The sequence below is a fragment of the Centropristis striata genome, chromosome 3, assembly GCF_030273125.1.
Source record: "Centropristis striata isolate RG_2023a ecotype Rhode Island chromosome 3, C.striata_1.0, whole genome shotgun sequence".
Lineage (NCBI taxonomy): Eukaryota > Metazoa > Chordata > Actinopteri > Perciformes > Serranidae > Centropristis > Centropristis striata.
In genome coordinates, this window is record NC_081519.1 from 22,350,548 (window position 1) to 22,364,571 (window position 14,024).

General features: G+C 38.7%; 1 protein-coding gene across 1 annotated transcript in view; it reads right to left on the bottom strand.

The window, feature by feature from the left end:
- Positions 1-1,288: 1,288 nt before the first annotated feature.
- Positions 1,289-14,024, bottom strand: part of LOC131968995 (metabotropic glutamate receptor 7) — a 298,334-nt gene continuing 285,598 nt past the window's right edge. Inside the window, exons 10-11 of the mRNA XM_059330093.1 lie at positions 13,453-13,475; positions 1,289-5,106 (exon numbers count right to left, since the gene is read on the bottom strand). Coding sequence (XP_059186076.1) covers positions 13,471-13,475 — 5 coding nt within the window. The 3' untranslated portion in view covers positions 1,289-5,106; positions 13,453-13,470. The remainder of the gene's footprint in view (positions 5,107-13,452; positions 13,476-14,024) is intronic.

The following is a 14,024-nucleotide window of genomic DNA, read 5'->3' on the forward strand; positions in this document are numbered from 1 at the left end:
GCTGGAGATCCCGGTCTGATGAAGCCAAAAGAACCACATCATCCACAAAAAACAGAGATGCAAAGAACTATGTTTTAACCTTAAAGTTCCCGTTACCCTTTAGTATTTAATTCTGCTGACTAACATTAAGTCAGTCCGACCAACCTAGTGCTGTAGGGCGGGAACCATCAAAAAGACCCCAAACTATTTATATGGTAGTTACGCGTTGTCAATGGGTCTTGAAACACTTTTTAAAAATTCTTTTTTTTAAATTCTGTCTCATAACATTCGGAAAGTCTAGACGAGCCACAAGATTAAATCATTTTATTCACATTTTTAATGAGTACTAAACCAAAGGTGAAAGGAGCCAGAGAAGATCTGCATGTTTTTATTCACCAAAGTCGAACCTTTTTTTGGCCTCTCCAGCCCGTTATCCAGTTCTTTTCAGACATGTTTTGGAGTGACCTCTGCTGCCGGCCTGCACACAGCGAGAGAGAAGGAGCGAGCTGAGAAGACTCTGAGCAACAAGTGGCTTAACGTCTCTGTGAAGTCTGTATATCAAACATTTAGCCTGTGAACAGTAACTAGATGTGTTTGTGTCCCGATAATAACCTGCCCTGTTGGACACGGAATAATGGCGGAAATTCTATGACATTACAAGACAAAAAAATATTGAAAATTGAGAAAATCTTCACGATGGACAGAGTTCTAAAAGCTACATTTTCAGTAATCTGATGTGTGGACAACGCATTAACATTTCCGTTCCTTGTCCTGGATATCTACTGAAGCTCTAACATCACAGTTATGCACTTTATTTTGGAGCGTAAAGGTGTTTTTTACTCCACATTTCTATATAATATTCCTGTTCCTGTTCACTGTGAAACACTGTGTTCTCCTCGCTGTGGGTATATCTGAAGCTCCTCTGCACATTTATTTATTCCACTCATGAAGCAGCAACTTATCTCAATGTGGAGGTAAAGATTTTCAGAGGCAGGTAAGCGCGGAGCAGAGTCATCTAGGATCTGAACGTTTTGTTTTATTGATGAAATTCAATGAAAAACAAGCTGAAGAATTGAGATGGAGCGGCTAATTTTCTGAGAAACCGTCATGCAGTTCAGATGTTTGAACAGTTTCTGAGAGCAAAGAGAGAAAATAAAGTGGAGACGACACGTTGGTGTTCAGACAGAGATCACACTGGCTTCATTGTTCCGATGGATGAGTGAATGTAATCAAATGTTTCTCAAGGCAATTCAAGTGAGTAAGACACGAGCACCAAACTGCGTTTCCTCAGGGAATATATATAAAAAAATAACCAAATGTTTTTTTATTTCATGTTGATACATTCTTGGACAACACCACAGAATAGTTGCATGAGTGGCCGAATGTAAATCTCTCAACAACATTGGCACATAAGCAGCAAGGGCAACATGAAGATACCGAGTACAAACAGTAGAAAACATACATGCTTCCTTTGTGTTTTTTTTAAACAAGTATTTAGTTTTTTTAAATATATATTCATCTTTTTCTCCATTTCCCACACTTTCCAGGAAAATAAAAAACCGATCAAAGCCATATTCTGCTGCGTGAGAATAAAGAATCAGTGGATCAAAGAAACAGAACGAAATCAGAAACAGTACAAGTCAGAGCAGACGGTGGATCAACTGTGCCGTGAGGAGAAACTTTTTTTTTTCTTTTTTCAGATTCAACATCGAACATATCAGGCATGCATTGACAACCTCAACATCAACACCTTTAGTCGTATCAGTGCTCCAAGAAGTCACCAGACAATCATCCGGTAAAGTCGGACCGGAGAAGTTCTTTTAGGTCGGCTACAACACAGTTAGGGGTCATCTTCATCATCATCATCATCATCATCATCGTACCCCTGCAGAGACCTGCAGTGGTCATGTATGTGCGTGGGAGGGAACACACATGTTGGGATGGGAACGTTTCATCATGGGACCACAAAGAACAAAACAGCCTTTAAAAAACACGCCTGCCTTTTTTTTTTTTTTCCTGTATTTGGCTCTGTGTCCGCGGCCCGCCGACCAATCTGACTGTTGGACCCACAGACGACCAGACAGAACGGTAAATCTCTGATGTGTCCGCTCTGGTTATTTGGATCGCCACAAGAAGTTTCTCCAGTGTGCTTTACAGCAGGCCTGTTTTTACCAAAATGTTAAGGTAGACAGTAAATAAAACATATTTTTTAATGTGTTTAAACTTCCATCACTCAATAACAGCAACACTTAACAGAAACAGTTATTCTGACTCTTTGGGAATAAACTCCAGAGTGTTACCTTTCAAATTTGAACACAACCAGGTTTAATCCGAACTGTCCAAGAGCAGCTTTCACTTTACTTTGGGTTGTCTTTGATATGTTTCTTATAGGTGTTTTCAGGTAAATTTTACGGAATGTTAAGGAGTTAAAAACATCCTTATAAAGTGTTTCACTCAGTGGCCGTGTGTCATGAAGCAGCCTGGACATCGTATGAGTTTTAGAACAGAACATTATATTATATTGTGATTTAAGGTGTAAACATGTCTACACTGCACTCTAATAACCAGATTAAGATTAAGATCATTTTAATACCATTATGGTTTCTAGTTAATCCCAGCATGCCGTGTACATGTTGGTGTCTCACTCAGAGTTCAATCTTCATGTCCGTGTCCAGTTGTCCATGTAACACAACAGAACGGGTCGCGGCCGCGGTTAGCACCAAGACTTCTTTAAAGATATCGTGCGAATGATATAACAACACAAACATGCCCAGAAAAATTTGAAGCTGAGTGTACTTTTTCTTTTTTTTTTGCATCTTATTCAATTCTCCACGTGGCAGAGACACGTTTATGGTCAGCGGAGTCCGTCTGAGGAACGCTTCGTCCAAACGTCAGAAAGACAAACATGCGAGCAGCTTTTGGAAAGGTGATAATTCTTGTTTCATTGGTATAATAACCTTGTTTTATTCTCTAGTTTTTTTCTCTTTTTTTGTATTTTCAAAGATGACTTGTAGGGGAGATTTGTTCAATTATTTGTCATTACACACATTACATTGTACCCCCCAAAAAAGAGTAATTAGGCTCCTTACATGGTGGAACAAATAACGTTCGTGTGCCAACTGTCAGGGCTGCAGCGATCCCACACAATAAATTATGGTGGAGCTGCTCGAACTGAGAGCTTTGATTCACGGCCTGATTGGTGGCTCAGGTTGAATTTGTTTTCCTTCACCAACACAGAAAGAGAGAAGACATTGAAGTTGGACCCTTTATCGGCGCTGGCCTGTTATAATTTTCAGCTGAGCAGAAATGTTGGACATTTGAGAAGAGGCGTGGCCAACAAGTTCTCTTACCTAGATGACAGAACAGGTCGTGTGTCAGTACCACAAATTACGACATGTATGGACGTATCGCGGCTCGGGATTCACAGCTCGGGATAGACATTTTAAACAGTAAAGAAATATATGTTCATGCTGAAATTGAAGTAGTTACAAGGGTCATGTGAATACCACAAGTTACCTTGAAAAACGTGATTCACGTAACTTAAGTTAAAAATTGTTTACTTTTGTTTTCACACAGGATGTGAACCCCACTCTCCTGGGTGAAAGTCTGCCACTTGTTCAAACCAACACCACCCTATACTCCATCCAAACATGGAAATCTGCCTTTTTAACTAAGCTTGGCTGTTAATCACTGCGACATCAGCAAGAGGATGCTTTGCTGCGGACGGTGAAATTGGTAAATATAGCTCGTTTTTCGCTGCCTGTACACACGACCTATATGGTGGACTCATGAATATGACAGTCATAAATATCTGTCATTGTACTGAAAAGTCTTAAGCTTTAGCTTTTCATGTATTTAGTCATATATATTACTCCAGTCCTGCTGTAGGTTGAGCGTGGAGTTTTGAACATGTCGTACATGTCATGTGATATTTCAGCGAGCGACGGAGGCTGAACGAGTCGTGGTCGCTCATAATGAAAACACAAACAGAACGTGTAGGTGTCGTCGTTAAAGCTTTTTCATGTTACTGGAAACTATTTTCAAACCAACAAGGAACCACAGACGCATTCACCTAAAAGTCACACGATTCACCTAAATACCAGCAGCACCGAGTTCCAGTCCGACCGCGTGGACATTTTTTTATTGACAGTTAATTTATTACAAAGTTTGTCATCAGTTAATTTAAAAATGAATTACGGCTGTGGCTGTCAGCAGCAGACAGGAAAGGTGAATCCCTCCTTTTGTGGGAACTGTAGTTCCAACACTTGGAGCATGATAGAAGTCAGACAGACTAATGTAAAAGATGTTGAACTGTATTGACTGAAAGCCTGCGAGCTGCAGCTTCACTCTGTCAAGTGTCGCTGGCAGTTAGAAGCTGGTGGAGGAAACGTGTTTTCAGGTCGTTTCAGTGGCAACAATCAGATTGGCAGCGTGGCAGCGTGAGCAAAGCCCTCCACGTCTCGGAGTGAAGAATATGGCTTTAATAAAAAACAATGTGCATCCAAGAAGCAAAGAGCAAAACAGATTCATCATCATCATCATCATCATCATAATCACCATCGTTGTCTTTAAAAGAACAAAGAAACAAAACAACAACCGAAGGAACAGAGAAGCATAAAGAAGCACACGGAGGACAGGAGGGGAGAACTTGCAGTTTGGAAGTACATTAAAAGACGAGAGGAGGCGGGGCTCCAACGGAAGGTCGCGGCGGGCCGAGGTGGCGGCTTCGTTTGACATCAACGGCAGAGAGAGTCAGCACGGAGCCGAGAGGCCGCAGGGTTTGTTCTTCATCATCACCTTACGGACAGAAAGATGGATTTTTTATTTTTTAAACAACAACCCCACATCTTTCGTTTTTTTTTTTCGCCCTGTTGGCGTCCTCGCTTCTCTTTGACCGAGTGAAAGTGTGTGTGCCCAGAGTCCAGAGGAAATCCCACAATGCTTTGCTTCAGCATCTGAAAGTCTGTGGCGGGCAATGAAGCACATGAGACCAAAAACTAAACAACAACAAAAAAACATCCTCAGGAGAGCAGACGTCTCCGACTCTCTGTTTCAGTCCGTCTGTCGCTGGACGCTGTCAGATCACGAGGTCGGGGTAGCTCACGGGGTTCTGCTTCGCTGCTGGACCTGGAAACAAACAAAGCAGCTTCAGTCTCTCTGGCTGAAATTCTGCTGGAGGTTAATGTGGAGAAATGAGCGTTAATGATGAATGAAATGATCCCAAAGTTTGAAAATGAATGATGAACTGTGACACAGCGACAGCTCGGCCTCCTCACTGAGAATCAGCTTCTCTTATTATTGAGTGCGCTTGAAAGAGCACACTATATGTTATCCACCGGGCTTAATCCTAGATTTTATTCTTCCGTTTCTTCCGTGTTTTTTTCGGTCGACTACTCCTTTCGGAGTTTTGGTCGCACATACACTAAAAAGGTATTAAATCGACCGGCTCGGCCATGACAAGTGTGCAATGACTTTTCTAAGGATTTCGGCAAACGGTTTTCAAATTATTCTGCAAAAATATGCCAAAAAAATCCCCCTAATGATACCCTATGGAGATGCTAGAGATGATGACATCATCACTAGAGTGCAGATAAATTTGGAAACTGCGCTCGAGGCCGCAGATACCACTCTACAGAAATAATTTATACATAGAAACGTAGGAAAATTGGTCTTCTCACTCACATTGGTCTGCTAAAGCTGTATAGCTATAGCTTATAGTTTGGGTGAAGGACGCACAGATGATCCACCAACACGCACCAACAGCCTCATACACCCCTATGGTAAAAAGGAGGGAACATTTCTGGAGGAAAGCAGAGGTACCAGTTTCACTCTAAAAAAAATATTTCTTCGCTGACTACAATTGATTGATTGCTCAGCTCTGATTGATGGCCGCCACCTGGCCCTGGTTGCTTGGCTAAAAAAAGCCTGACCCAGACAGTCAATAATGTGTGTCTGAGAGTCACAGGCTAGAGTCAAGCACACTCAAAATTTATTTAGAAATGTTCTGGTTCTGTTTAATATTTTATATAGCGACGAGAGGTCATAACTCAAAGTAAACAAAACAAATAAACAAACAAACAAATAAGGTTTCTTGGTGGTTGAAAAACATTTAGCTTCTGCAGAACAAAAATGTAACTTTGTCGAAATGTTGAGGGCAGAATTTTTAATCAGCGACGGCCAGCAGAGCGACAGACGAGCTGCGGGTCTTTATTCAGACTTTTGTACTTACTGTATATTAAACACAGAAAAAGACAAACACAATTAAAAATAAAGTTGGGACGCTGTCTAAAAGAAAAATAAGTGTGCGATCATTTGCTATTTCTTTTTATGAAAGGATAATCAATTGAAACCGGTTCAAAGACATTCATTTTTTTTTTCATTTTTTGTAACATGTTTATTTTGAATGTTTCCTCACAGGTAAACAGGTTTTTTGTAAATAGGTGATCTGCTATGAAAACAAGACTGCAGCGAGGTTTAGAGGAGACGTTAGCTGCCAGGGCTTCTGGCCTGTTTTACATCAAGATTTTTTTACTCTAAACCTAACTCATAGGGCTGCAACAACTAATCAGTTAACCCTTGTGAAGTGTCAAAACTGACCCGCTACGATACTAAACAGTAGAAAAAAACAACCTAAATGAGCTTTGTTCAAGATGAAATTGGTTGGTTGGTTCCTGTATATATATATGTATATATATATATATATATATATATATATATATATATATATATATATATATATACAGGAACACACACACACATATATATATACAGTCATGGAAAAAAGTATAAGACCACTGTTGTTTTCTTCAATTTCTTCTTCATTTTAATGGCTGGTACAATTAAAGGTACATTTGTTTTGACAAATTTATATCTTGATAATAACCAAAATCATTATTCAGAAAACCATGGAAAATGTCTAGACACCAGCTCTTAAATTAAACTCTGGTGAACTATTTCTGTTGTTATCCAAACTAATGTACCTTTAGTTGTACCAGCCATTAAAATGAAGAAGAAATTGAAGAAAACAACAGTGGTCTTATACTTTTTTCCATGACTGTATATATATGTGACCATATAACTCTAATTCCAAAGAAGTTCAAGTTTCTCATTGTTTCACTTCAGTTTTTCTGAACTGTTAAGACAGAAAACTCTGGTATTCACAAAGTTATTGATGCAGAGGATTTAATAATGGGGGGTCATCTAGAACTAGGCGAGTACACAGAATGTTTAGACTACATAGGGTTAAATCACTTAAAATCAATGATGAAAATAGCTGCCAATGGATTTCATCAGAGATAAATTGATGTCCAGTATCATACATGTTACATGTGTCTCTGAGCTGAGTTTAACTATTTACCATTAAACATGACAGATTCCTGTCGTTTAAAGGATAACCCCTTGATTACATGTTCATTTAAACAAAAACATAACGTTTGTTTTCTCTTCGTTACACTGTAAAAAAAATTCCGCAAAAAATACAGTACAAATGTAAAAAACTTTACAGAATGCACAATAAGCAAAATCTGCATGTAAATTTTGCATAAATAATTAGTATAAAAGCAGCATCATCCTGTTAAATTAGCAATAAAGGAGGGTATAATCTACAACTTTTTATATGTTTTTTTTTTTAATCACTACGGTTTTAGGATGTAAAATTTACAAGTAAGTAGTTCTGTAAAGATGTTGACATATGTACTGTATTTTTTACGAAAATATTCTGGTAACCACAGCTGCCAGTTTTTTCTGTAAAAACAACGGGACATTTTTACAGTGTATGTAACGAAGTCAGGCCGCTTATGAAGCTAATGTTATATTAAACACTCATTTTATCCGATTAATAATCGATTAATCGGTCTTAATCAATGGATTCATTGATTGTCAAAATAGTCGCCAGTTGCAGATATGTGAAGGATAACTCTCTGAAAATAACTTCTGGATCTGCTCAAACTGGCCTTTTATTCAATAATTAGGTGAATTATTCATCAAAGTATTTGAGAGTGTAATAAAACTTTATGACACCTTTATAACAAGAACAACAACAAAAAAAATCATGACACATTTATAATGTTGTCATGTCAGATTAATGTTATGAAAACACAAAATAAATAGTTTATGTGATGCGGCCTCCTGTGACGTGTTTATGACGGTGAAATAAAGTCACTGTGGTTAATATTTGCATTGTTCAGCTGTTTATCTGTTAACTTGATCATCAGATTGTTGTGAGACGAGCACACAGCGTCTCGTTTAACTGAAACTTGAATCCAAGGTCAGTCTGCTGGTCGTGGTGTTGATATGAAGATGAAGCCCTCAGATGTGAAACGAACAGGTAAAAGAGAAGTCATGCATTCTCCAGTGACGACCACCTCCCTATCTCCCCCTGCAGCCGCTGCCCCCTCCCCTCCCCTGGTGACGAATCAATCATGGCCAGCAGATAAAAGAAGAAATGGCATAATATGCATATTAAGGCCTCAAAGTGTCACTGAACCTCCCTGACTGTGTCATAATGTGTCTTCTTCTTCAGAGAAGAGAAGAAGTCATTAGAGTCCAATCAGGACGAAATCCCTCTCTAGCAGCTGGAAATAATATCTGCACATTACCAATCTGTGCTGTGTTAGATTATCTAACATACAGATCCATATTAGTTTAGACTTTTTGTGGTGAGTTTTCCAAACCAAGAAGTGGTTAAAGTGACTAAATATACTGTGTTATGAACAGGCGGCAACCTCCGGGTCTGAGCAGTGAGGACTTAAGCTGCATTCTACCGAAAATGCCAGCAGGGATCGCTGATGGCTGCAGAAGCATTTGGGTCCATTAATTTCAATACAAAATGAGAAAACTTCTCACTTGATTTATTACCTCATAAATGCTTTTTAGGACAACACTATGGTCTCAATCACAAGTAAAAATCTTCTTCAAGACAATCTGATGTTAATGTGTAAATAATGGCCCCATTTAGAAGAAAATAGAGGATGGAGAATCATGTGACTTGGGGCGGGGCTACCTTTGATTGACAGGTCACTAACAAGATGAGCCGTCATCAGGAGAGAAGCAGAACAATGCATTTGTTTGGACAAATATAATGATAACAACAAAATATCTAGATATCAGCTCTTAAAGAAACCTGAGAATATATATATTGTCCAAAGAAATGTACCTTTAGTTGTACCAGGCATTAAAATGAGCAGGAAATGGAAGAAAAAGGGTGGTCTAATCATTTTTTCCATGACTGTATTAATATTCTTAAGATTCATACAGGATAAAAAAAAAAGATTTGTCTCTCCCTGTTTACTACTGAGCACATTGTAACATAGTGAGGTCTGACGATACAAGAGACACTTTACATTACTGTTGTTACATTACTCTTTTTACAACCGCTTTGCTTTGTTTTTTTTCTTTAAATAAAGAATTTGTTTCCGGTGAAATGACATCTTAAGCTGCTGAACATTCATTCCTGGAAACAGGATTTGAAGATGGCGTCACGTGTCAAAAAGGCTAATCCCCGAAGAAATAAACGTAGTAGAAGTCTTTCACAGCTGCAGGCCCTCAGGGGGGAGACTCTCAGGAAAAAGGAGGTGAGCTTTGGAAGAAGTGCTTGTAAGGATTGTGTGTGAGAGCAGCCGGGCTATATGAGTTTTAAGAGATGTATAGAAGCCTTTGTTGTATGAGGAATCAGCTTTTGGAGAGGCCTTATAAGAGCAGAATCAGAGAGATTTGGCCTTTGAAGAGAGGATGAAGCCAGAAGAAGGGAGAGAGATAGGAGTCTTTGTTGTCAGGGGATCAGGAGAGAGAGAGAGGGCCACGAGATGAAGCCATCTTAAGTGACTGAGGGCTATTACAGCGAGGAGAAATAGGAGGAGGAGCAGAGCCAGATGGAAAAGAGAGAGAGGATTTAAAAACCAGAAACCTGAGGCTGTACGAGAGCAAGGAGAGAGAGAGAGAGAGATAGAGAGAGAGAGAGAGAGAGAGAGAGAGAGAGAGAGAGAGAGAGAGAGATGGAGTGAGAAACGAGGGGGGAGTGGACAGATGGCTCTGCAGGTCTTCAGGGAGTCATGACTAGAGCTGCAGTCTGCCAACGCCGCCCACCATTGCCACGGCTGCCGCCCACGCCAACGTCCCCCCAATGTTGGTAACACAACACTGCCCTCCAAAGCCTGCCTGCAGTAACTACATTTTTAGGCGAAATTGACTTATAATTAAAAATGAACTCCTTTATTTTAGAGAAATAATGATATAAAAATTGCAGTAACTACAAAATCCAACTCAAAACCAAAGCAGACCGCAGTAAGTTCACTTACTATGGTCTGATTTGGATATATATATATATATATATATATATATATATATATATATATATATATATATAATAGTAAATAGATTTTTTTTAACTTTGTATATGAATTTAAACGTAGAACCAAAGCAGACTGCAGAAACTTCAGCTGCTGCTTTTAACAGAGGATCATTCATTACTCATTTCTTCATTGTGTTGAATAGTGAAGACAAGAATTATATAAATTGTAAGTTTATTTAATAAGGGAATTATTATCTAGATAGTGATTAAGTAAAAAAAGAGATAAAAATAATATTTACACTAAAATATAACATTACTTTATAATGTTAAGTCTAAAATACACAAATCTTTGAATAGAGTTGTTGAACACTTTTAAATACACCTATAACAAAATCAATTTGAAAATGTTTATTCACTGAAAACTAAATATAAAAGCTGAAAGAAGACAACAACATTAATATTAGAACCTTTTACAGTAATGCAAAACCAGAGTGCAGTAACTACCAAATAAATAAATTGTCATGATTTTTAGGCATAAAAAATACATGATCAATACATGTAGAAATAGGTGTTATATCACTTACCTACCTATAACCCATTTAGATGGCCAGTTAAAAACGTTAAAGCAGTTTTTCCTCATTTTTACCCTTGGCTAGTTACTGCAGACTCTGTAGGGCAGACCAGCAGACCCAACGATAACAAACGGGCCTGACGAGTTCACGCTCAGCAGCAGAGTGTGTGTTCTGTCAACTATCAGCCAGAAACCACTGAGTCGTTTTCAACGTTCCCGAGGTTTTGTGAACGGGCCGTGTGAGACGAAGGCCTCCCGCAGGAAAAACAAACAGATCTGAGCTTAAAAATTTTCATATTGGATAAAAAAATGCCTGTTTTCAAATGTGTCCAACAATAAGCTGTCAGCGCTGAACAGATGGTGTGAAATCATTAAACTGTTTCTGCTCAGAAACACTCTGAAGCCATTAGTGAGTTTACACAGAGCAGAGAGGAGAGGACAGGAGAGGCTGGAAACATGACTTACTTTTCTTTCTTTTAAAAAAAAATGTATGCAATATTTGTGACACTTGTGGGCACTTGCGAAAATTCACTTCATTTTCTTTACATTTTCATCTTTTTTTCTGATTTCTGTCATTCTAATCTGTGTTATTCTGAACAAAGACATGTTTGAATTGTGCTGAGTGTGTGTATTTCATTTAAGAGCTGATATCTAGATATTTTCCATGGTTTTCTTGATAATGATTTTGGTTATTATCAAGAAAACCATGGAATATGGCTAATTGAAGAAAACAATGGTCTAATATTTTTTCCATGACTGTATATTGCAGTGAAAACATGGACACAGTGAGGAAAATGTAACAAGAGCAAAATAATTAAATCCCTGAAACTGCTTGTTGGGGTTCAGAGGGTTGGTTATTTATTGGTGCAGCTACAGAATTCAAATACGGTGAGGTGCAGATTTTTTGGCATTTGAAAGTCAATCTGAAGTCTCATGAAGCCCATAAACACTTGTGATAATTCAAAAGTGCTCCACATAAATGTTACTGAGCACACTTAGTCAAGTCTCCACCCACGTGGAGCCAGAGATTTCTACGATATTCTGAAATAAAACCTGACTGGAGCCTCTGAGTAAATATTAATATACTTTATATAAACAGCTGCTGGAGCTGATTCTCTAGCTGGGCCATCAAACCACCACAGAAGAAGAAGACGAAGAGGTGATGAAGAAAGCTCCAGTCAGAGCTCAGACGATGGAAACGATGGAAATGTGACAGTTAGTTTCATGTGTGAATGTGAATGAAGGTTACAGCTCATGTTTCAGCTCGTCATGCTTCATGCAACACATATTAAGACTTTCCCCCCAAGTTTATACTATTTCCAAATCTTTTTCCTGGCAGTAATTGAAAATACTCATGAAAACTTTGACATATAACATTTGACATATATATAACTGAAAACTCATACATTATATAGATTTATTATGTGTAGAGTGAAAAATTTCAAGCCTGTTTTTCTTGTAATTTTGATGATTCTGGCTAAGTGATAATGAAAACACAAAACTCTGTGTCTCAGAAAATTACAATATTGTGAAAAATGATGCTGGTTTCATTTTCCAGCAGGACTTGGCACCTGCCCACGCAAAGGTACCAAAAGCTGCTTCAATGACCATGGTGTTACTGGGCTGGACTGGCCAGCAAACTCGGCTGACCTCAACCTCATAGGAGTCTATGGGCTGTTGTCAAGAGGAAGGTGAGAGACACCAGACGCAGATGACCTGATCTCCTCCATGCCACGCCGTATTAATGCAGTAATTCATGCAAAAGGAGCCTAACCAAGTATTGAGTGTATAGAGATGAAGATCATTTTCAGAATCCTGACTGATTTGTGTTAAAATATCCTTTTTTAAAATTGATCTTATGTAATATTCAAATTTTCTGAGACACTGAGTTTTGTGTTTTCATTATCTGTAAGCCATAATCAGTACAACGAGTTTCACTTCCTGAAAAAATTGACAAACAAATATTGAATTTTTTCACGATATTCTAATTTTTTGAGATGTACCTGTAGAAGAAGAGATGCTCAAGCCACCATATGCAGGTTTATACCTGGTCTATACCTGGTTTATACCTGGTCTATACCTGGTTTATACCTGGTCTATACCTGGTTTATACCTGGTCTATACCTAGTCTATACCTGGTTTATACCTGGTCTTTACCTGGTCTATACCTGGTTTATACCTGGTTTATACCTGATCAATACCTGGTTTATACCTGATTAATACCTGGTTTATACCTGGTCTATACCTGGTTTATACCTGCTGTGAGCCGTGCAGTAAAGCCTGGGTCTTTGGGGTCAAGCGTTCTGTTAAACTGCCTCCCAAAATAACGTGTTGGCAGCGGAGGAGACAGACTGTAAATCTGCCACTCAAACAGCCGTATTATGCTCGTCTCTCCCTCCTCATGTAAAAGTTATGAGTCAATTGAAAGATGGCGATAAAGAGCCGTGGAAGAATACTTAACATTCCCTCCATGCTGCCTCCTCTCTCATGTATCCCCCTTATCTCCCTCCCCCTCTCTCACTCTCTGTGGACCGGCTCTCTCCTCAAACCTCCAGCAGAAAATGGATCAAGGTCACGACAGCCAAGCAGAAGTAGAAGATTAATTTGCTCTTACCTCATATAAATTATGAAATTAGCCTGTCAGGGGGAGAAAAACATTATTTGGTGAGTTGTCCCTGAGAGCCCCAGAGGGAATCCCACTGCCAGGTGGTAATGTGGTCACATGCCAAGTCATTTCAATTTGTGCACTTTTTAATTCTGGGAACATTCGACTCAAAGCTCTCTTTTTTAATATCAGTGATGGTTTCCTGTGGAGCAAGCTTCATGATTATTTCAATTTTAAAGACAATAATGATGTTTCTGCATGCTCCAAATTGGTTAGAAGAAGGTATAAAAGTATCACTGACAAATATTTGGCTTCATTCAGACGATTTGATGCTGTTTTCAAATCATAAAAGCAGAAATGAACCAAATCCAAATAACCTTCAAGACATTAACATAATATTATATTTTACACATCCTGACCGACCTGATGTCAGAAATAAGACATGTAGAGTAAAAGAGAGTCAAACATTAATATAGGCTTCAGATGGTGACAGCTCATTGTCCACATACACACAGATATTTTTGAAACAGTTATTTTTCTTTACACTTTGTCCTCTTGTCAGCTTTATTCACATGCTGGTA